Source organism: Petaurus breviceps, unplaced genomic scaffold (genome assembly GCF_028583685.1).
Source record: "Petaurus breviceps papuanus isolate PSGF00001 unplaced genomic scaffold, PetGlider_PUasm1.0 174, whole genome shotgun sequence".
Lineage (NCBI taxonomy): Eukaryota > Metazoa > Chordata > Mammalia > Diprotodontia > Petauridae > Petaurus > Petaurus breviceps.
This window is the reverse complement of record NW_027185761.1, coordinates 21,624,653-21,649,516: the sequence shown is the minus strand read 5'-3', so window position 1 is coordinate 21,649,516 and position 24,864 is coordinate 21,624,653. Positions and strand designations below refer to the sequence as shown.

At 45.6% G+C, this 24,864-nt stretch overlaps 1 protein-coding gene across 1 annotated transcript in view; it reads right to left on the bottom strand.

Annotated features, from left to right (window-relative positions):
- Positions 1-24,864, bottom strand: part of PLXND1 (plexin D1) — a 204,848-nt gene that overhangs the window by 21,858 nt on the left and 158,126 nt on the right. The window contains exons 23-31 of the mRNA XM_069083882.1: positions 24,008-24,115; positions 22,975-23,105; positions 21,752-21,950; positions 9,525-9,671; positions 8,267-8,423; positions 5,701-5,804; positions 5,147-5,210; positions 3,616-3,650; positions 10-114 (exon numbers count right to left, since the gene is read on the bottom strand). Coding sequence (XP_068939983.1) covers positions 10-114; positions 3,616-3,650; positions 5,147-5,210; positions 5,701-5,804; positions 8,267-8,423; positions 9,525-9,671; positions 21,752-21,950; positions 22,975-23,105; positions 24,008-24,115 — 1,050 coding nt within the window. The remainder of the gene's footprint in view (positions 1-9; positions 115-3,615; positions 3,651-5,146; positions 5,211-5,700; positions 5,805-8,266; positions 8,424-9,524; positions 9,672-21,751; positions 21,951-22,974; positions 23,106-24,007; positions 24,116-24,864) is intronic.

Sequence of the window (24,864 nt, the reverse complement as noted above, 5' to 3'; positions counted from 1 at the left end):
AGCTCTTACCTTGGTGGAGAGCAACCGTGTCAAGTAGATCTCAGGAAGAACCTTCTTCCTGTGGCTCTGCTTGTGTGACTTCTTACTCTCAATCAGCTCATCAGTAGGAAGCACCTGAGCAAACACGACGAGGAGGAGAAGAAGGAGCCATCAGCCCTTCTGGCGCTAGAACGTCTTGAGAACGAGCAGCGACATCAAGATCAAAGGCTGGACTTTTGTCATTACCATCCAACCAACACGAAGGATGCACAAAGGATGGGCTCTGACGAGCTCCTCCTGCTGGGAATTCTTTCCTCCCTCCCTCAGCCTTCAAGACCCACCTTGCTCTGCCTCCTCTAGGAAGCCTTCCCTGCCTCCCCCCGCCTTCCTACCCATGGGAATCTCTCTAGGGAACTTCTAGTCTCTTTAGTGGGCATGGAGCATATGGTGGATGATGTTCATTTCAGAAGAGAATCCTGAACACCCACTATGTGACACCTGGCAAGCACCCATCATGTGCATGTACATGACTCATCTCCTCCATTAAATTACACATTCTTGGGGCAGAGACTGTTGTCTTAGAAATCTTTGTATTCCTCATAACTACCTAATACTGGGCCTCCACTAGAGGTTATCTATCCTATTTATATGATATCCCATATTATATCATATTCTATATTACATTATTATCCTGTATTACGTCTTATCTCATATATTATATTATTATCCTATATATTATATCCTATTTATAGATTATCCTATTTATATTACATTCTATATTATATTATCCTATATTATATCATAGAATACATTATTATCCTATAAGCTATTCTATATATTACATCCTATTTATATTATATCCTATATTATATTCCATATATATTATATCCCATATTATATTATTCTTATCCTATATTATATTGTCTTATACCTTAGATTATTATCGTATATTCTATTCTATATATTCTATCCTATATTATGTCTTGTATCATATCCTATATCTTATATGATATCCTATTTCTCTAAGGATAGAGAGGTATGTATTAAGTGTATACCGCATACCAGGCACTGTGCTAAGATACACAGATCTGGAGCTTGGAGTGACCTTAGGGGCCATTAAGTCCAACACTTCCCCTCATTTCACAGATGAGACCCTGAGGCTCAGAGGGATAAAGCCCTGGGTCACACAGGCATCCTGGTGGAGCAGTGGATTTGGTATCAGAAAGATATGACTTCAAAACCTGTTGCAGAAACTTCTTAACTCTGTGACTTAAGGCAAGGCATTATCCTCTCTTGGCCTCAGTTTCCTAGTCTGTAAAATGGGGATAATAACAACCCCTACCTCAGAAGATAGTTGTGAGGATCAAATAAGATAACACAGAAAGCATTTTGCAGACCCTGATGTACTATATGGGCAGCTAGGTGGCACAGTGGAGAGTGACAGCCTTGGAGTCAAGGGACTTGAGTTCAAATGTGGTACTTTATTAGTAGTATGACCCTTGGCAAGTCACTTAACTCTGTTTGCTTCAGTTTCCTCATTTGTAAAATGAGCTGGAGAAGGAAATGACAAACCTGTGTAGTAATTCTGCCAAGAAAACTCCAAACAGGGTCATGGAAAGTCAGACACAACTGAAAAATGACTGACCGACAAGTCCAAACCTCTCATTTTGCAGGTGAGGAAACTGAGTCACAGAGCATTTACGTGATCTTCCTAAGGTCCTAAGAACACTAGGTCATAGATTCAGAGCTGGAAGGGACCTCTGAGGCCATCAGGCCCATTCGCCTCGTTTTACAGATGAAACAACCGAGGTCTGAAGAGGTCAAAGTCTTGTCCAGTTATACAGCCAGAGACAGGACTTGACCCCAAGTCTCCCTGACTCCAGGTTCAGGGCTCCATGCAGAAAAACCCTGCTGCTTCCTTAGTCTGTCATTCAAGGTCTTCCATAATGTGGTCCTAAACATCCTCTCTTTCAATGTTCCTCTTCCATGAGCCCTAAACTCCAACCAACTCAATGACTTGTCATTCTCTGAACATGGTTCATACTTCCCAGCCTTGACATCTTTGATCACATCATTCTTTCTTCATAGAATACTCTCCCCTTCTATCTCTGCCTGTCAAAAATCCCTGCCTCCTCCAGGAATCCCGCTTTGATTTCCCAATCAGGAAGAGATCCCTCCCTCCTTTGATCACTGATGACAAGTGGTTTGTGTATGCTCTATATGGCCTGTCTGCAGTTATTTATTCCTAACTCCCAGCCTATGAGGTGTGTGAGAGCAGGCACAGAATCTTCATCATCTCTCCACCTTCTGCTTCTAGCGTACCATCTCACACAGAGGAGGTACTGGAACATTCTTGCTGAGTTTGGGGATTTTCTTCTGACCTATCAACACACCCTTCTCTCACTTCTCCTTAGGTAGCACAGAAATCAATACCAAGAGGTTCTGTGATTTCATCTATTTCATAGCTAGAGCTAGAGGGCCTCAGAGGTCATGCAGTCCAACCTCCATCATTTTACAGACGAGGAAACTGAGGCACAATGTCATCCAAGTGACAAGTAGCAGAGCTGGAATCGAACCCACATCTTGGGGCTCCATATCTGGTATTCTTTCCACTGTAGCATGCTGTCTCCAAATTGCAGGCTGCCTTATAATTATTCTTAGGCCTTTCCTGTGTGGTAGACTTGGCTTCTCTGCTAGACTGTAAGTTCCCTATAGGAATGAAATCTCCTCCCTCATTCCCCTTCCCTGTTGGGTCCTTTGGCAGGCCAGGGAAGCAGCAGAAGGCAAGGGCTAGGCTAGTAGAGGGTAGAAAGCCCTTTTGGGACAGTACCCAGGTAACTAACTGATTTATTCTCCAGTGAAGACCATTGTAACGTAGGCCCCTCCCCACCAAGTAACCTTTCCTCCCAATAAGGCCACATGGGAAAAAGGGATTTGCCCAAGGCTGGCCTATGGGCTGGGGCATAGTACCAGAAGGGTCCTTACGCACATGGTTTTCACTTTGTCTCACTGCTCTTTGCAAATTCCAAACCTTGGCCCCTCCTCCAACACCCACCACCCTTGGGGTGGGGGCGGGGGGCTACCCAAAGAAGGCGGCAAGAACAAAGTGTCTCCCCTTGGCTTCCTTCTGGTCCCTTGGCGGCCTGATCACAGGCCATCCGGCCCCCCAGACGAACTCCCTTGTCTGTTCAGACACATGGAAAGCATTCTCCCCACCCTGCCCCTGATGCTGCCCGGGGTCACAGCCTCATCACCCCCTAATTAAGCGGGGAGAGACTGAAGTTGCCGCCTGTGCCCTATTAGTGATTCATGCTTTTTGCTAGCACAACAAAAGACTGATGGTCCGGATGGTGATGGGGGTATGTGTGAATGTGTGAGGGAGTGAGCCTGGGTGTGAATGTGTGTGTGTGTGTGTGTGCGTGTGTGTACACACATGTGCACACACACAGACAGATTCATTGTGTGTCTCTGCAACTCCTCACCGACACAGTCTGCTTGGAAGCTGGGCTCGTTCCAAAGCGAAATTTCCTATAGAGGAAATGGGAGGAAAGAAACCAAAAGACGAAGACAAGACTTCTGGCCACACACTGAGCACAGTGTTATTAACCTCAATTGCTTTTGGAATCCGATACTTACTAAATGAAAATATTTTTCAGTGTCCAAATCCTTCACTGCAAAAGAAAAGTCAAAACAAAGAATAAGGGAGAGAACAAAAGAAAGGGAAAGGGAGGCTGGGTAGATTAGGTTTTGCTTTCCTCAGCTACTTATCTCAACAGTGCCCATTGCCTGGACAGCCAGCTCCGGAGGGGATTGGGGGTGGGGAGGCTGTATTTTCACTAGATGCTGCTCAGTACCAAGAGGATTATGGGATCATAGATTCAGAGCTAAAAGGGACCTGAGAGACTAGTTACGGGCTATGAAATTTATAAATTTTATAAAATTCATAAAAAAAGTTGTGCTATAAAATAAGAGACCTCATTTTATAGATGAGAAAACTGAGGTCCAAGAAGGCTGTGACTTGGCTAAGGTCACATAGATAGAAGGCAGTCAGAGGTAAGATTTGAACTCAGGTCCTTTGACTTAACAGCCCATGTTCCTTCTGCTCTACCAGGAGGTCTTTCATTTGGGAAAAGGCAGAATTAAATCCTCCCAGTTGTGGCGTGAGCAACCTCAGAGGTCCAGGGCCATGTGGTACATCTTCAGGGAAGTAGCTTCAGATTGAAGGCCTGGATGATGGGTCAGGGTGGAGTTTAAATCTAGCCTTGGCCTCCCACCTGCGGCCCCCTGGGGAGAGTTGAAAACCACTGCATCCTCTCGAACTAAATCTCATTTTCTCTTAGTTAATGAATGAATGTGCCAAGCGATCAATGAACATGTATACCTACTATGTGCTATGGTGCTGGGATTAGGAAACCAAACATGAAATAGTCTGTGAACTCCCTTGACCCCCCCTTATCTCCCTCTTCTCCGCACTGCCCCTGCCACTGTCAGCCTGCAAAGAACCCCCTGTCCTCTTAAGACCTACTGTGCACATCACCTTAGGGGCTTTATCAATGGCCTGTGATAACAGATCCCAATCCGGAGCTGGAAGGGACCTTTGAGGTCACTCAGCCCACTCCTCATTTTATGAATGAGAGGCAGAGGCCCAAGAACGAGAAAGCTGCCCAAGGGCCACAGGGGTACTGAATGTCAGTGGCAGGGTTTGAGCCCGGGTCTTGGAAGCCGAGCTCATCATCATCAGTACTAGCAGGAGTGGAATTCAGGCAGAGAAACCTCAGGTCTGTTTCAAATCCAGCGGGCAAAGTCGACTCTTCCTCCACTGGCTCCTCCCCTGAGTCACTACTCATCATTAGTCTGATCAGCAGTGGTGTGACTTTATGAGCCCAGGACATAAGGGAAAGCAGGTGGCTTTGAGCCCAGGGTATGTGGGAAAGTGGGGGCCCTGAAGCCCAGGGCATAAGGGAAAGCAGGGGGCCTCGAGCCCAGAGTATGTGGGAAAGTGGGGGCCCTGAAGCCCAGGGCATAAGGGAAAGTGGGGGCCCTGGAGGCCAGGGCATAAGGGAAAGTGGAGGGCCTGGAGCCCAGGGCACAAGGGAAAGTGGGGGGCCTCAAGCTCAGGGTTTCCAATGAACTCCCTCCACCCAGAGAGGCCAGGGCAGGAAATCACCTCGACTTAGCGTGCTGTCCTTCTTGTCTGTCAGGCTCATGGCCAGGGAAGCTCCTTCAGGGATCTGGGGGGAAGAAGCAAAGCTATGGGAGTCAAAGCTCTGGACAGCTGGGCACTGCACCAGCCCTCTGGGGTGCTGGAAAGCCCAAATCAGTCACACTTGGCATGCACCCATAGGGAAGCAGCCTGGAGATGGGCACACAACCAAGACAGGGAGTCACATGGGAGGAGAATGATGGGGCTTGGACCAAGGCAGGGAAGAAGAAGGGCCTGGAGGGACTGAGCTGGGGGGCTTGGGGCCTTGGAGGTGTCTGCAGGGTAAGAGCTCAGGACATGGGGTGGGAGCTTTTGAGAGGGGACACCTGGAGGGCCAGGGCTGGGGGAAGTTTGTAGGGAGGGAGCCTGAAGGGTCAGAGTTCAGGGTAGGTTGAGGGGTTTTAAGAGAGAGGGCCTTGGGGGTGAATGGAGTGGGGGGCAGAAAGGCCTGGAGAGTCTTAGCTCAAGGCAGGGAAAGAGGAGTGAGCAGACAGGGAGGAGAGTCGGGGCTGCCTTACCTTGTAATGTGCCAAGGTGTTGAGCTTTTTCCGGCCATCTTCTACCACAGAAGTGTCATCCAGGTCTCGTAGAATGTAACTGTGGGTGCTTGAAGCAAACCACTCTAAAGAGAGAGATGTGGGGGGTGGAGACCATGCTGGGGTGGGGGCAGGAAGGCTGGGGAACTGAGGGCCAAATTTCATTCTGGCCATGATGGGACAGTCTATCTTCCTAGCTCTTCCTTCCCTATAAGATCAGGGTTCTTTAATCCTGAGTGTCCTTGCATTGTTGTGTCATTATTCTTATGTTTTCCCTGAGTGCCAGCCTTGGTCTTGCCCTCTGCATTTTAAGATCCTCGTGGGTTTGACTGCTTGCATGTCTTTGTTATCAGTCTCCCACCCCACTCCCCCACACAGGTTTGACTGTGAGTTCTAAACCACGTGGGAGAGTCTCAGGAATTGCTTCCCCAGTGACTGAGGGATCCTATTCCATGCTTTAAAACCACAGCCTGGGGTCTAAAGAAGCCGTTAGGACCTTCAATAGGTAATGGGCTTGAGTGGCTCCTACTACAGAATGACATTGATGGGTGGGGTAGAGGAAGGCTGGGTCAAGAAAGAAACACTGAGAATCGTGGTGATGGATGGGGATTTGGGGAAGGAAGGTGGGGCAGGGAGGAAAGTGGGGAGACAGAATGGGGGAAGGGGCAAAGTACTGGCTTAAGAATTGGGAAGAGAATTATAGATATTAGACCTGGAGAGACTAGAGAACATAGGGTATCAGAGCCAGAGGGACCTCAGCAAACATCTAGGCCAGGGGTTCCTAACCTACATTCCATGATCATAGTTTTTTTTTATTTAAATGTTTTTGGATAACTATTTCAATATAATTAGATTCATGTTATGCATTTAAAAACAAGATTATAAGCAGGGGTGCACAGAGTGACTGCCCAAGGGGTCCATGGTACCCATGAAGTTAAGAAACCTTGATCTAGTCTAACTTTTCTTTTTGACAGATAAGAAAAGTGAGGCCTAGAGAGATAAAATGTCATGCCCAAAGCCACCCAGTCAGAATCACAGAATCTCAGAGTCATAAAAGGGACTCCAGTGGTCATCTAATCCAACCCATACCTGAGTGAGAATCTCCCCTGTAACATAACTGGCCAGTAATCTTCGCTTGCAGTTTTCCAATACAAGGGAACCTACGACTTCCATGGGAATCCCATTCTACTTCTGGACAGTTCTAATGGTTAGGAAGGTTGCCCTTATATCAAGCCTACATGTTCCTCTTTGGTAATTCCCAGTGATGCCCTCTGCCAACCAGAAAAGTAAATCTATTCTATTCTCTAACCAACAGCCCTTGGAAGGCATCTATCATGTCTTCCTTAGGTCTTCAAATACCCCCAGTTCATTTCCCAAGGGTGTGCACCCGAGACTCTTCATCATTCTGGATGCTCTCCTTTATCCCCTCTTCAATTTATCAATATCCCTCCTAAAATGTGGTACCCAGAAGTGAAGATGATGCTCTCATTATGACCCCAAAACAGGGCAGAGTGCAGAATGACTCTCACTAGCCCAATGCTGGATACCACCTCTTTCCATGCAGCCCCAAATGATCTCTGCTTTCTCTCCTGCGCTTTCATATGCAAGCTCACGCTAAGCTTGCCATCTACTAAAATCCCTACTTCATTTTTTTTTCCTTTATGCTAAATTATGTTCTTACCATGCCTCTCCCATCTTGTACAGGCAAAGCTGATTTAAAAAAAAAACTCAAGTGAAAGACTTTGCATTTGTCCCCATTACATTTTCTCTTGTTAGATTCAGCCCAATATTCCAACCTGTCAAGATATTTTCAAATTCTGATTCTGTCAGTCAATGTGTTAGCCATCCACCCCAATTCTGTATCGTCTGCAGATCTGATGAGGATGCCATCTGTCTTTATCCAAGTCAGGGTCCAAACATTCAGCTAGTTCCAAGTTCACTTAATTATATCTACTCTTGTCTAACCCCTGTCTCACCATCTTTTCCCATGGGAATAGTCTGAAAGACTCAAATATTTCATTGAACTCTAGGTTAACTAGGAAGTGTCTCTACAGCATTTGTAAACAGAGTCAGGCCTTGAACCTTGGGCTCCTAACTCCCAACTGGGTGCTTTTTTCATCAACCACAGTATCTTGATCTGACACCAACTGTCTGTCTCTGTGATCTTGGGCAAGACAATTCCCAATCTTCCTGTTTCACTGTCATCATTTCTAGAATGGGAATGACAATAATTGTCAGAGCTAATATTTATATAGCAGTTTAAAGCTCACAAGAGTTCTACATATATTCTGAGCACCTCCCTCCCAGGGCTGATCATGGATGAAATCTAATACTTAGCCAGTGAAAGAACTCATAAAAGCACAATGCTCTGCCCAAATATTGGGAACCTGGGTGGCTCTTCTAGGGAGGTCAGCTGGAGGTAAGTACTTGCCTTTAGATTGAGAAAAATCTACTCAGGCCTCTCCCCCAGCCCCAAGTCAGAAGACTTGGTTCATATTCCAGCAAGTGTCCAGTATCTATCTATGGCTATCATTTGTAAAGTTCTCACCCAAGTCAACGTCCTCTACCCTGGGCCACTGGGAGTAGGGGACGTTCTTGCAGAAAGCCTCCAGGATCTTCTCCTTCACCTGGGTCAGCGTGTCTGTGTCCATGGCCCGGACACTCAAAGAGTCCATGCCACAGCCCTGGAAGGACACATTTAGATTCTGGGGAGATAAAAGAAGAAATGGGGTGAGAACATCAGTAGTCATCTGACTCCTACAACTTCCAGAAGGCCTGTGATTGGATTGTCAAACAACAGTTTGCTGCCTAGCAAGACCTGAATTTCTCCTGCCTGAGGGTCGCCTGTGGAGAGCCAAGGGCCTGATGAGGGTCGAGGGGACAGGGCTCCCACTGATATGGGGCAAGGCCACAGACCTATCAGCCCTTTCCTAGACATCCTGGCTTTACATTTCCCCAACTAAAAGCAAGCCCACTCATCCTGGATGACTGGTGAATTCATCTCCCTGTGGCTTAGTTTCACAATCTGCAGTGGGGGGGTTAGTATTACTGATTAGCTTACTCCTCCAAAAATCTCCTAATAAAACAGCTGGTTGGGATCTGGTGCAGTGACAGGGCCTATGAAAATCTCCCTCCTTGGGCAGAAAGTTAAGCCCACTACATACTGCTTTTGCAGCTCTTTCAGTGGCCAAGTCCTTATTGCACACAGCCAGAAGGCACAGAAAAGAAAATCACAGTTTCAGAATTTAAGGGAACCTTAGCAAGCTGACCAAGACTCCTTTCTACCACCTCCCTGACAAGTGGATGTCCAGCCAAGCTGTCTTAAAGACCCCCAAGGAGCAGGAACCGACACCGCCTGAGGCCGCCCACTCAACTTTTGAGTAATTCTGCTTATTAGGAAGGTTTTCCTTAGATCATGGCAAAACTTGCCTTTCTATGACAACTCCCACTCATTTGTTCCTGTGTTCTCCTCTGGGGTCAAGCAGAACATATTTAACCTGTTTTCTCCATTATCAGCTTTTGAAAACAGCCGTCACATCCCCCATCTCTGCCTTCTTTTCTCTAGATGGAGAACATTCTGAATCCTTGCACTCTGAGCCATATGGCAAGGACTCATTGCCCTGATTTGTATGACAGCTGGCTTATCAATGTCCTTCCACATTCCTCTACCGAGACCCATGCCAGATGTGGTCTGGGTACCTGTAGCTCCAACTACTCTAATCAATCCCTTCTACTCCCCAAAACATTGCTTGATGGGGGTGAGCTCCTCCCATAGGTACTGCTGGAGGGGAGTTGGGGCTGCTCACTCTGGGCTTGGCCTCGATGTTCTCTCTCAGCAACCACTCCTCATTAAGCGTGTAGCGAGCCTTCCCGGTGATTGCATCGATAGACCCTTTGTTAATCTGTTGTTTGATTGCACATAGAAGCAGGAAGAAGGGCTCACCCACAGTCTCCTGGGAAAACAGAAGAGAGCGGAGATGAGAACAGGGATAAACCAAAGGCTTCTCCTCCTGAATGAGCCAAACAGACCACCCACTCTGGCACTCCGAAGCTGAGTCCTTCACAGGGGATCTTGGAAACCAGACTGATGAGAATCCTACACAAGTATGTATGCCAAATATGTATGACCAAAGACAGAATGTCATCCAAGTGTCAAAACCAATTAGTTAATCAATGAGCACTTATTATGTGCCTGCTACTAACTTGCAGAAGATGTCATCTTGAATTGGTAGGGGGAATTTCCTCATCTGGGGATATATGGTCTTAACTATAAGTGTTATATAGAGTCAGATATATGTATATGTATTTGTGTGTGTTTATAAATATCTATATATCTATATACACATCTATATACACATACAGGGACTTAACTACATAGCCTTAACTATAAGTATTTAACAAGTTCTGTTGATTGACTAATCTATCAGTACATGGCCAACATTCTATCCTTCTGCAAAAGGATTTTTTTTTTTTGCTTTTTGGAGGGGCAATTGGGGTTAAGTGACTTGCCCAAGGTCACACAACTAGTTTTTTAAAGGACTACTTTTTACTAACATACCCTTCCTGATCTCCAGAATGGGACGATGGTAAGTAATCAACTCATCAATCTGGTTTCCAAAATCTTCTGTGGACCCAAATTTGGGACCAACCCTACATTGTTTAGGAAAAATCTTCCAGAATCCTAAAAATAGTCCATTGTTATTAAATCCTGATGGGTAAATCCCTCATCTGTGAACACTGGGCCTGGAGGAGAACAGGCCTCAGGAACAGAGTCACTTCCCCTGGGGCCTCAAGCCTTTTGGAATTCCCTCTGGAGAGCTGAGTTTCCAGATGCCAGTTTGTCCCTGGGCACCTGGACTGATCCGTCTTTTGGCTGGAGTTATTTGAGTTGGGGATGGGAATGGAGAGAGGTGGAGTGGGAGTGGTGGGGTTGGGAAATCCATATTCCTTATTTGTTTCAGTTTTAAATTGATCCTTGGCCTGGAGAACCGGAAACCGTGGGCTGCGGCAAAAACCTGCAAAACCCTAAATCAGATACCCAAGTTTGGGGAGAAGCAAAGTAGGGATTGGCAGTTCCAGTGGTTCCTTGGATGGCTGCTGGGAAAACTGGTTTGGAGCAAAGTCAGAAACCTCCCTCTGACTTGGCCTGGCCGAGGGGAAATTTAAGGAACCACGAACCATGCTGATTCGGCAGGGGGTGGAGGGGACAACAGGGAGAGATCAGTATCTCAGCTGGTTAGTTCTGTTTTCCAGGACAGTTCAGGCTTGGCCTCTCCTCACCAAGCCTGGTATCGTGGCCAGGACCCAAGGGTTCTTGTGGGTCACACGGGGGTCTGAGTATGGCCAGATGCTGTCCCCACAATGGGAGCTCCAGGATAGGTGGCAGCATTTGGATGGCTGTTGGACCACAACTGGGACTCTGGGTTATATGTTTGGGGAAAGGTTTCATGAGCTGAAGTTGTCTTTTTTTTTTTCCCCTCCTGTTCTCTCTAATGAGCTAGACATACTGTTTCGAATATTCCCTGGGGCCTAGCCAGATCTTTATCCTTAAATTTCCCTTACAGTAAGTCGAAGTTTATACTTATTCCCAAGGTCCCACCTCAATCTTCCTTCCCCTGGGGACTTTCCTCTTCTCCCTGACTCCTAGAAGTCTTGAGCTAAAGAGGACCCTAGGGCCCTTTAAAACCAAACTCCTCATTTTAAAGACAAGGAAACTGAGGCCCCCATTTCCTTCTCAATACCACCTCGCTCCTCATCCCTCCAGCTGCTAGTCTCTCCCCTTAAAAATTTAGGGGAGAATGAATTCTGTGTGTATTAATTTTGTATAAACTTACATGTATTCGTGTTGTCTCCCCCCAAAGAATGTAAGCTCCTTGATGGTAGGGAATGTTTCTTTAGTCTTTGTGTCCCTATCAGGGACTTAGTAAAAGCCCTAACTGATTCACTGCCCAAAGTCATATACTCACAGTGAGTCAGCATCAGAGTTGAGACTAAAACCCAAGCTTCCTGACCCCTGGACTATACCACACTATTGCCTTAAAATAAGCTCTTTTTTAAACCATTGTCATCACTTCCCAACATCTCTCTCCCCTACAGCAGAATCTTCCTTTGGAATAGCTACAATAATGAAAATAAAGAACATAGAATAAATCAACACATTGGCCATACCAGACAACGCATGCCTCACTCTACACATGTAGTCCACCACTTCTCTGCCATGGGACTATCTCATCTCCAAATGAACCAACTTTGGAATGGCCACGTGGGCTACACTGGAGTCTTAGGTAGGTAAGCCCACCTCGGTTTGGACAGCAGCTCCCACGCCTGATGGAAAGCCACTGGAGCCATACCCTCCTTTTTGCTGCCCCACTGGATTTCCTCTGGGGATTCACAGCTTAGATCCCACATTGGCCTGTTGGGGACATCCACAGATATTGATGGGCTCTTTGGCCCGACACTCTTCAACTACTTGGAAAGATGGGCCTGGTCAAAGGTTGTTTGTTTAGTCAATAAACATTTATTAAGCTCCTGCTTTGTGCTAGGCACTGTGCTAAATGCTTTTAGCACTTAGAAATAGTACTTAATTTAATTCTTACAATAACTCTGAGGTCGTGCTATTATTATTCCCATTTTATGGCTGAGGAAACTGAGGCAAACAGAGGTAAATTTACTTGCCTAGGGTCACACAGCTAGTAGGTAGCTATGTGAGTCTGTTCTTTTGGGACCTAAAATCAGTCATGCCCCAAAGCCATAACATAATGTGACTTGATTCCTCTTTGGTTCTTGAGAACCAACATGGTAGCTATTAGTGTGCTGGGTGACTGAAAAGACAGTTGGAGAGCCCAGATGAGCAGCCTTCCTTCTCCCCTAATGCTGCCCTATTGATGGATTTTGATTTTTCCTGCTCTGATAAGAATGTTTGTTGTCAGCCTGAGAGGGTAGAACCAGTCTTGACTTGAGTACTGACAAGACCAGCTTCAAGACATCAGCAAGGATGGACACAGAGGGGCCTGGCAGGGAGAGAGGGGTCCCCAAGGGTTAGGGTTCTAGCCCAGACTCTGCCTTCTTGTGTCTGTCCCTTTTTTACCCACAAAGCAGAGATTATATCCCAGAGCCCTCCGTACCCAACAAAGAAGTGGTGAGAAAGAGAGAGATAATAAGCCCAAATTAATTAGACTTTTGGGCAAAGAAGCCACAAGATCATGAAGAACCAATATCTCTGAAAGAAGAAAAGTCTAATTGAGCAGCTCAGTGTGACCGCTCCCTCACAAAGGATTCTATCTCTTAGGCCAGGGATTTCTCCTGCATTTGAGCCCGAAGTCTGGGCCACTTTTCCTTACCTGGAAAATATTTTTTGCTTCTCCTGACTCTGCTGCCTGACCGTGTATGTGACCATGATCAGTAAGCTCGTCCCTTTGGGTCCCAGCACTCTCCTCTATCAGCTTCTTGAGGGGGCAGGGACTTTTACATTTTCTTGTGCTTAATGAAGGAGTTGTTTAATAAATATTTACTGATCAACTGATTGATTTGTTATGATGATGAGATCTTCCAGATTGCTTCCATCTTTGCTCTTTCATGATTCCACCTTCTAATAAATTGTTATATAGGAACAGTCCTTCTAGCTCTAATGTTCTAGGTTCTAAGGTTTGCTCCCATTCCTGGCATTCTATGTGCTAACATTATGCATTCTGAGGTTCCTTCTATTTCTAATATTCTGTATATATCACATGTAACATTACATACAATTATATATGATATGCAGTTATATATCATATATATAATATGTGGTTATACTATATAATTATATTCTATGTATTATAGATAAGATTATCTCATATATACTTAGCTAATTAATTATATATATTATATTATACATATTATATATAGAAGGTTCCTTCTAGTTCTAATATTCTCTTCTGTACTCTAGTATTTTATGTTCCCAATTCCCTTCCAGGACTTGTCATTCCATGTACTAATATTTCTGTGTTCCAAGGTCTCTGCCAGCTCTATGGTCTGACATCCTATGAGTTAACTTTTCTATGATCCAAGTTCCCATCAGCTCTAATATTCTATGTTCCAGGTTCCTTCAAGTCCTGACATACTATAGGTTAATGTTTCTGTCTTCCAAGGTTCTTTCTAAATCATATATTCTGTGTTCTAAGGCCCCTTCCAGCTGCAAGGTCCTAGAATCCAAGGTTCTAGGATTCTCAGAGGCTTCTTATCCCCTAATGTTATTATCTCTGCTCTAATTAATAGAAAATCTAGAGTCTCCCTCCTCTCAGAGAGCAGTATGTCTTCCATTTTTTCCTTCTTTCCCAAAGTGATGGGGCCAGTGGGCCAGCAGAGCACTAATATAAAACAAATGTCTGTGTCATGTTATATTAACTCAGCAGGCACAGCTCTGGGGCCTGGAATAGTTCCATTCTACCATTGAGGGACCCTGAAACAGCTGTTTTAAATAAATGCCATGATTAACTAGAATCACTTTGGATTGAAAAGCAAGCCCATCATCGTCACAAATGTCCTGTGAGAGAGCAAACTGGCAGAGGCTGGAGCCAGGCAAGACCTAGGGATGGGCACAAGGTGGGAGAAAGTGGGCATCACTGGAGACACTGAGCTTGGCACTGCATTGCCAGAATGACTTCAATGAAGCCTGACTCAATGGTGGGTCCTTGTCCCTAGGCTCTCCTGAGAAACTCAACAATGAAGAACAGAATACATCTAGATTGTTCAGGTGGGGTGAGGCCACCAGCCCAGCATGTGGGGATTAGAGGAAATGCTTTCCGCCATTTTGTTGTGGTTACTGCTTGTCCCTTTTCTGGCAAGTATAGGAGATGCAGTAAGGGAGCTTCTCCTTTCTACTTATTCTACTTTGGCCCCCCTTTCTTTCCTCTCTAATGACTGCAGCAGCCTCTTGGTTGGACTCCAAGTTTTCAGGCACTCCCTTCTTCAACGCACCCTCCACATAGCTACCAAAATAACTTTACTGAAGGACAGGTCTCACCATGTCACACTTTCCTACTCAGGAACCATCTGTGGCTCCCTACTGCCTTCGAGATGAAAGATGATCTCCTCAGTTTGCATTTAAAGCTCTTCCCAGACTTACTGCCCATTACCTTCCCCTTTTAAACCTTCCAAACCAGCTGACTTATAGTTCTCTGAGCTGGGCCTCTCATCTGCTGCCTATGTGCCTTTGCCTAGGCTGTCTCCTCCTTATGTCCTGGTAAGCCCTCCCTACTTAACTTGGCCTTCTAGAATTCCTTCAGTGCTCAGCTTGTGGGCCCCCTGCTATGGGAGCCTTTCCTGTTCCTTCTAGTAGAGATCTGTGAACACTATTCCTCCCAATATTATCTTTTACTTATATGCCCATTAATTTGTTTGTATCCTGCCATAGAATGTAAGCTTTTCTTTTTTTTTTTAAAGCAATCGGGGTTAAGTAACTTGCTCAAGGTTACCCAGTTATTTCTGGGTGTGGTGCTGAGTATCTGAGCCTGGGATTTGATCCAGGTCATCCCGACACTGGAGCTGGTGCTCTTACTTGCTGAGCCACCTGGCCGCCCCATGAATGTAAGCTTCTTGAAGGCAGGCATTGTTTTTAGTTATTATCTCCAAGGGCTGGCACATCGTGGGCACCATTTTAATCAGCGCTTATTGAACTGAATTAATGATAGCAATCATTTATAAAGTGCCTACTATGTGCTAGGTGCTTTACAACTATTAATCCCATGTGATCTTCACAACAGCATAGAGGGATAGGTGCTATTATCAGCACCATTTTTACAGATGAGGAAAGTGAGGCTTGAGAGAAGGTCGGTGACTTGCTCAGGGTCATACAGCTAGTCAGTGCCTGAGGCAAGGTTTGAACCCTCCAAGTCCAGAGTTCCCTCCATTCTGCCATCCAGATGAATGAAAAAAGGAGGCAGAAGGCCTGGGGGGCTTACATATTTCACAGCCCATCCTCTGGTCTGTTCTCTTCCTCATTCTCTTCCCGCCATAGCAAGGGAACATTGGCTTTGTGATTGCCTGTATGTTGGCAGATGAAACCATTTCTGGAGAGCCTGCTGAGATGAGAGAGAGGAGGAAGACACAGAATGTGGGATGGGGACTCAGGAAGCCCAAGGCCCAGTCTCACTTCTGACACCAGCCAGCTGTGACCTTGGACAAATCACTGCCCTCTCTGGACAGCTGGGTTTAGGTGGTCTCCAAGATGCTGCCTCCTTGGCCTTCCAGGCTCAGAACACAAAGAACCACAAATTGGAGGTGGAAGGATCCAGGGCAGAGATTCAGAAGCCATCATGTGACCCCTTCATTTTATAGTTAAGAAAACAACTTCCCTGATTCACACCCAGCTCCTCTCATTTCAAATTCAGTATTTTCTTTTTAAACTGCATCATCTTTTCCAACCCCATGATTTTAGAGAGAAGGAAACCGAGTTCCAGATGAAGGAAGTGACTTGTATAAGGTCAAACCTCCAGGAAATAGCAAACCTTAAATCTGAACCCAGCTTTTCTGACTCCTGAATTTAGCGCTCTTTTCAACTGATCCCCATGTGTGTGAGCTTCTCTGTGTGCATTCAAGATTGCCGGAAGTTTCAGTGCAGTTTAAAGCTTTAATAATTCAAAACTATAATAATATTTATGTTATTACAGCTTAAAACCGCAGTAAGACTTTGGGGAATATCCTGTATATATTACATGTAACGTAACATATAATTATATATGATATACAGTTATGTATCACATATATAAAATATATGGTTATACTATATATTATATAATTATATTCTATGTATTATAGATAAGATTATCTCATATATACTTACCTAATTATTTATATATCATATTAGTACATTAATAATATAATTATCTACTAGATAATTATATGCGATATCACAGAGTAGATGCAATTATATAATATAATTATATATTAGATAATAGATGACTATACTTTAATTATCTTATACATAAGATATAATTGTGTATATATTAATGTTATCTAATTATATATAATATATAAATAGTATATGCTATGTGTGTGTTTTGTGTGAGTATCTGTACAAGCATGTGTGCATGGCTGTCTGTGTTTACATACCTGTGTGAGGGGATGTCTATGTGTGTCAGGGTCTGTCCTCTGTAGGACACAAGCCTTTCAGTTTTGCCCTCTGAGGCAGGGCACAGAGAGTATACCTAGCCCGACACTGTCTTTGGCTCCCCCCACTACACAGTCTTCATCATCGACAGAGCCAATACAGTTCTGACTTTAATCAGTTCTAGACCAGTTCCAGGTCTAGGGGTGCCTAGGGTGCCAAGGCTGCTTACACAAAGCCTGCCAAGTGCCTCATGTGTAACCAGGATCCCCCCCCCCCGGGCAAACTGCATCAGCCATCACAGAGCCAAGTCTGGGACTCTGAGAAAGCAGCCCGTGCAATGGGCCCCAAACTACCCATTTCTTGTTGAATGGTGGATTGGATGCTTCCCCAGGCTTCTGTTTCTGAGGTCTCAGTACTGTGGTATCATAGAAACAGTGATAAGCTTGGTGTCCAGAGACCTGTGTTTGAACTCAGGCTCTGACTCTGGCTAGCTGGTCCCCCATGGGTAAGTGACAACCTTTCTGAGCCTCTATTTCCTTATTTACAAAAGGGGATAAAAATAATTTTCCTTTTAAAGAAACTACATCTTACTGGTCTGGTCATCAGGAGAACTGAGTTCTCATCCCAGCTTTGGGTTAACCAGTTGAGCACATCACTCTCCTTCTCTGGGCCTCAGTTTTTCCCCCTGTAAAAGGAAGGACCTAAGCTAAATGATACTGAAAGGGTCTTCCAGGGCTAAGATCCTCTGCTCCCACAACCGTCCTCAGAGCTCAGTGCTCACTGGAGCGCTGGGAGAAGGAAAGTGTTCTGCAAACTTCTAAGAGCTCTAGGGATTTAAGTCATTGTTATTGATGCCCCATGGACTGACAGGCACAATTCCTCCCTAGCAGCTGGTGGTAGACCAGAGACGCCTTATTTGTGATTCTCTGAGACTGAGTTGTATCATTTGTGAATCTTCTTACAGTACCAATTCCATCATTTCAAACTCCCCACTCAAGAACATTGAATAACTGTCCAGTACCAACTTCTTTGGCCTGACATTCAAAGCCCTACAGTGTCTGGCCCCAGCCCAGCCATTCAATTGTATCTCCTCCTACTCCCCTGCATAAACCCTCTTCTCCAGTGACTTATGACTTCACTATCATACAGCAGGGGCCATATCTGTGATTCCATCAGTGAAAAAAATTGTTGGTAAGAAAACTCTTTCTACAAACATAGCTAACAATTTTTCTGCAGCCTACAGTACTGGAGGGTTCTAGGGGCTGGAGATCTTAAATGACTTGCCAGTACAGATCAGGCTTTTCTGACTCTAAGGCTGACCCTTTGTAATAGGAATGAAATTTGAAGCTCCTTTTATTGTGAAGCTCACAAGTACTTAGCACCTAGTTCAAATTAAGCCTCTGTTAAAGAAACAGAGGGTATGAACTCCTGTGGCTGACATAACAGGAAGGGGCTGAAAAGGGAGAAGCAATACTGTATATAAGGAAAAGCCCCAGAGAGGGTGAGTCAGAACACCTTGGGATAAGCTTCATGGAGGCAGAAGCAGCTGCTGCCTAGGAAGCTGAAGAGGAAAGGCCCAGGATGGAGAGAATGATTTTGATTTTGGGAACCTGGGTGAAGTGATTTTGATTCTGGGAACCAGCTAGAGCTTCTGCTGGGGAGCTACCAGCTTCTCCTGGGAGCTGTTGAAGACTGAGGAAGCATGACTGTGATACTGGTACTTTGTATGAACCTGTTTGTGGCTTTCTTAAGCCTTGACTTCCTGGGAAAAGAGTGAAGGATTTAAGGTGGGCTAGATATTGTGAGCTTCAGCATGGAACAGGAACAGCATGGAGAGCTGGACAAGGAGCAGGGAACTTTCTGCCTTTGAACCCAGGTGACAGTTTGGTGAATCCAGGTAGGAGCTGGGACCATGGAAGGGGACACAGGGAATCTGAGAGACCACCCCAAGTCAAGCTGAAAGAAGACTTTACTAGGTTGTAAAAATTCTTTCCCAATTTTCCACTTGCCTCTTAATCCTGGTCACACTGGCTTTGTTTGTACAGAAGCTTTTCAATTTAATGTAATCAAAATTATCCATATTGCATTTTATAATGCCCTCTAATTCTTGTTTGGTCATAAAGTCTTCCCCTCTCCACAAATCTGACAGGTAAACTATTCCTTGCTTTCCCAGATTGCTTAGAGTATCAGCCTTTATACCTAGATCATGCACCCATTTAGACTTGATTTTGGTATATGGTGTTAGATAATGGTCTATGTCCAGTTTCTGCCATACTATATTCCAGTTTTCCCAGCAGTTTTTGTAAAATAGTGAGTTCTTATCCCAAAAACAACCTATGTCACTGATAAAGGACTCATTTCTAAAATATACAGAGAGTTGAGTCAAATCTATAAGAATACAAGTCATTCCCAAATTGATAAATGGTCAAAGGATATGAACAGGTAGTGTACAGAGGAAGAAATTAAAGATATTTATAAGCATATGAAAAAATGCTCTAAATCACTATTGATTAGAGAAATGCAAATCAAAACAACTCTGAGGTACCACATCTCACCAGTCAGATTGGCCAAGATGACAAAACAGGAAAATGACAAATGCTGGAGAGGATGTGGACAAATTGGAACACTAATGCATTGCTGGTGGAGTTGTGAACTGATCCAACCATTCTGGAAAGCAATCTGGAATTATGCCTAAAGGGCTATAAATAATTTCATACCCTTTGACCCAGCAATACCACTTCTAGGGTTGTATCCCAAAGAGATCATAGAAGTGGGAAAAAGACCCATATGTACAAAAATATTTATAGAAGCTCCTTTTGTGGTAGCAAAGAATTTGTAATTAAGGGGGTGCCCATCAATTGGGGAAAGGCTGAACAAGTTGTGATATATGCATGTTATGGAATACTATTGTGCAATAAGAAACGAGGAGCAGATAGACTTCATATTTACCTGAAGAGGCTTATATGAACTGATGCTGAGTGAGAAGAGTAGAGCCAGGAGGAATTTGTATACAATTACAGACACAACATATATGTGATGACCAACTTTAATAAACTGGACTCTTCTCAGCAATCCAGAATCATAAGTCAAACCCAAAGGACTCATGATGGAGAGAGATGTTTACATCCAGATAAAGAACTGAGATTGAACCTAGATTGAAGCAAACTACCTTCCCTTTTTCGTTTTCTTGTTTGGTTTTGTTTCCTCTTTCCCATTCTTCATTCCATCTGTTATAATCCTTCTTTATAACCTGACTAATGCCTAATGTGAAAGTACTTGCAGATACTATACTTGATTGTATGCCACCATGGGGGGGTGGGAGGAGAAGGGAGAGAAAATTTAAAACTCAAGGAATTGTGGTAATGAATCTTGTAAACTAAAAGTAAACAAATTAATAAAGACCCCCCCCCCAAAAAAAAAGAAAGAAAGAAGACTTTACTTGGATACTGTAGATTATAACTTATTTGTGACTGAGGGGTGGATGGCTTGTGTATTTTACACTACCCCTTAAGAGAGTGCTGAGTAGTGACTGATATTGTAACTTACTGTACCCCATCAGTAGAGAACTTTGACTTTTGTATTTTGTGACCCTTCCTCCTTAAGGATGACTGAATGATTGAATTACTAAGTGATTGATTGACTAAGTGATTGTACTTTGTTTAAAATTGTGTGACCACTGTGGTGAAAACTATGTGGCTGTTTTCTGATGAGTTGTTGTGAATGCTGTATTTTGATCATCTGTGATAAGCTGTAATATTGTGAATGCTGTACCTTGATTTACTGTGAATGTTTTGCTCTGATTTGTTATTGAATAGAGTGTTCACTATACTATGTAATCAGAACCTTAAAAGCTGTTCACAGCAGCTGTCCTCTGGAAAGCTGCTCGTGCTTGGCTTTGCACCCTTTATCCGCTACACACATTACTTCACAGCACACATACTCTGTTCATTTCCCCACCTTGGGATGTTTGTTTGTGCCATTCAGAGCTGGAAGGGAATCTCATCAGACATCAGGACCAGGCTTAACACAGAAGGAATCCCCTTTCCCCCAACAGTACACCTGATGACTGGTTGTAGCTTCTCCATGAAGGCCTCTGAAGAAGGGGAACCCATCACCCCTCAAGGTCCACTGTACACTCTGGGACAGTTCTAATCCACAAGATGTTTTTCCTGACATCTAGAGCTTAATTGGTCTCTTTTCCATCTTCCTTCCACTGTTCTTGGTTATTCCCCCTGTGGGGTTATGCCCCTAGGACCAAACATAATGAGTCTAATCTCTCCCATCTATACAAAGGCCCTTCAAACACTTGAATGTAGTCACTGGGACCCCTGAGCCTTCTCTTCTCCAACCTAAACACCCCTAGGATCTTTGATTAAATGTCATACTAGGGAACAAACCTAAAGGCCTTAGTTAGCCCTGCTAGCTGCTCTCGAATCTAGCAATGTCTTTCTTAAACCATGGTGCCCACAACTGAACCCAATACCCCAGATGAGGCCTGTGGAGGGCAGAGCCTGGGGAGGGGGCATTTGCTGTATTCCTCCAAACTAGAAATATCCTCCCTTTTTCTTTTCAACAATCCAAGGCCTAGCACAAGTCTTACTGACTGACCACTTGAACCCACACCGATTTCCCCTCCACTGGCCTTCTCCTCCAGCTGTCAGGGCAGGCACCACGATTACCTTACCCTGTCTCCCCTGTCATACTGTGGGTTCTTTAGGGACAGGAACCCCACCTTGAAGCTTCTCTGGAATGCTTCCCAGGCACTTAGCACAGGTCTAGGCACATGGCTAGTACTTGGGAAAAGCCTCTTGAATTAAATTGAGTGAGACTAAATTAGGCCCCAAGATCTTGAGAGCTGCAGCAGTCTCCACGGGCCCCAGAAGGAGGCTTGAGCGTGCCGCCCTGCACTCCCCTGAGTGCCCCCATTCTGGACCCTTCCCTTACCCGCAGGTAGCTGTACATGCAGATAGACATCCAGTTGGTGAGCATTTTCTCCACCACCGACTCCGTCCGGCGAAGCATCAGCTTGGGATTCTTGGAGGCCGAGGCATCGATGAGGTCCACAAGCAGGTCCTTCATGATGCTGGTATAGTATTCCAGCTTGCCATGCAGAGCAATGGTGAGCAGGGAGGCCAGGTTGCACCTGAGGGTGAGGGTACCGGGAACCAGCTCAATTCAACAATGATGAGTTATGGTGCCAAGCAATGGGGACCCTGAGACCATATATCAATAGTTCTTGCCTTCAGGCAGCTTACACCCTTTCTTTTTAATTGCATTTTATTATTTTCCCCAATTAACAAACACTTACTTTCTCTCCTTCCACTAAAGATCAGTAACAATAGCAAAATAAAACCCTTCTAGCAAACAATGACTGAACAACATCCATAACAAATATTACATTTTAAAACTAAGTTTACATGCAGCCCACAGGGATCCTTATGTATGGATTAGTGGTCCCCATTTCTAGTTGTGTTTGACATCGTTGACTTGGGGTGCCATGATTTGCCCAGGATTACACAGCCAGTATGTGTGAGAGGCTGGATTTGAACTCAGTTCTTGTTAGCTCCAAGGCCAACTCTCTCCACCATGCCACACTGCACAAAATATATATACACAAAGTAAAGACAAAGCGACTTTGTTGGGGTGGGACGGCATCAACAATCATAGGGATCAGTGTAGGAAGGTGTCTAGGGAGCTTCGCAGTAGAGCTGGGGAAGAAGAGCCTTCTAGGCTTGAGGCAATTTCTACAAAGGTGGGGCAGGAAGAACACTGTGCAGCGTGTCAGGGATGACAGGATCCTCCCTTAATGGGATGCGGTCATATGTGAATTACTACTTGGCAACAGGATTCAGAGATCTGGCCTTCAAGGCTCTCCATGGCTCCCAGGCTAATGGCACCCAATGCCATTCACACTCCTCTCCCCAGAGTTACCGCCATAATCTCTTAGGTCTGGGAATTAACAGCAGCATTTAAAGCTCACTGGGACCCCAGAAAGGCGGGGGAGTGGAGGTCCATCATTATAGTAATGATTACTAGCCAAGCCGAGACACAGCGTTACTTCTGGGGAACGTGAGGCGTAGGAAGGAAGGCTGAGGATGACCAAGGCGCGTCTCGTGCTGGGGCTTCGAGGAGGAGCAGAGAGAACAGACCCCCAGAGTGGCACTGACCTGTCTCGAACAGCAAAATCCTTCTGCTGCTCCAGAGCATGGACAAAGATGATGAGGAAGTGCTTGTTGCTGAGTAAGGTGGAGAACAGGGCGATGCCTTCCTCCATGTTGGGCCGGCAGCTCTCGGGGATCTGCAGAGGGGCAGCGAAGCCACTGTGGGTGGGAAGGCCCTCCCTAGGCCAGCCCACCCCCTTCTCTTCTCCTATCCTCACTGCTTCCCTCCCAGGGCCCACCACTTCTTAGCTCTGGGAGCCAAAAGTGAAACAGGGAGCGGGAGGTGCAGAGGCTGCACTTGGGTACAATTAAGGAAGGAAGGCAGAAGGAAGCAGAGGGAGTAGCCGCCATATGAAGCCAGTGAGACTATGCCAATAGATATCAATGTCACAATGTTGGTAGAAAACCATATGTACTTGGGGACTGGTACACGGGCAGAACCCATCAGCTTACTAAGGTGGCATCATCCATGAGTGTGATAGAGGTCTGGAATGGTACATATGCCAGACTCCCTTCACATAAAAAATTGCAGAAAGGCCTTAGATAGGGGCAGCTAGGTGGTGCAATGAACAGAGCACTGGCCCTGGAGTCAGGAGGACCTGAGTTCAAATCTAAAGTCACTGTGTGACCCTGGGTAAGTCACTTAACCCCAAGTGTCTCGCCAAAGTGAGGGGGAAAGAAATGATAACAATAAATGGGCTTGCTTTAGGGGGTGATGGGCAATGCTGGCTGCTGTAAGTGTGCTCTGTCTTAGGCTGTCTGTTTCCCCCTGCCCCCATCCCTCACTGGTGGACCCCCCCAAGAATGATTGAGAATGGGAGGGAAGAGGGCTGAGGGTTGAGTTCCCTGAAATCCTAGGGAGGCCCAGTTAGATAAGAAGTCCAACAGGAAGGCTGAGGGACACATATCTCATGTCTTTGTGCCTCTAAAGTCTCGAAGGGGGACAGAAGAGGAAATGACTGTCTGTAATGGAGAGGATCTGGTCCGTGGCCATGGGGCTCCAAGGTCTCCGGGCAGGGGCTGTGTCTGCCATACTCACTTTCCACTCCCCCAATAGCAGCGGATGAGTTTCCTGGACCTGAGCTCCCCCCTGGGAGTTGAGTGGCTGGGAAGGCAGAATGTAGCACTCCTCATAGAGGGAAGAACACTGCAAGGAAACAAAAGCCAGGGGAAAGATGGGAGGGAGTCATGGAGTGGAAAGCCACACTCTGAGGAGGGAATACAAAATCCTCCCTCCACCTCCATCCTCCACTGGCCCTCAGCTGCCTCTGCAGGGCAGAGGCTTCCTTTGGCCTGTGACCTGGACAAGCCAGCTCTGAGCCCCTTCAGCCCTGGGTGCTTCCCCCACGGCCCTTCAGCCCTTTCTGGCTTTCTAAGCAGAAAGCCAGAGCTCCAGGCTGCCCTGGAGGAAGGAAGTTAGGAAGGCTTTTGTTTTTCTTAAAGGATGTGTTAGGACACAAACAACCAGAAAGACTTGGTGTCTCTTTCCAGTGGTAATACTTTCCAAGCATGGGGCTGGGGAAAAGGGGACCATCTCGCCAGCTCAGTAAAATGAACCACCTGGAAATCTGGGAAGCAGCGGGGTTGCCTTGGCATCCCCCAATGAAGAACCCAGCAGTTACAGACTTCGTGGCCTGGGGTATGAATGGCATTCTCCAGCAAAGCTGGAGTTTTTCTGAGTTCACCTTTTACCTTCCCAAAGGTAGTTGGACAAATCTATCATTGCCCAGGCAGGGGAGAGGAAAGACTAGAGGGAGAGGCAGCCACCCAATGGGGCCCCCAGGAACACTGGGCTCATGTATGCTGTGTAGGCGGCAGATGGTGTTGCCAAATGGACACCAGGAGGAGGGAGGCCCATGGGCTGGATGCATCTCATCCACAAACAGGGTGGGGATG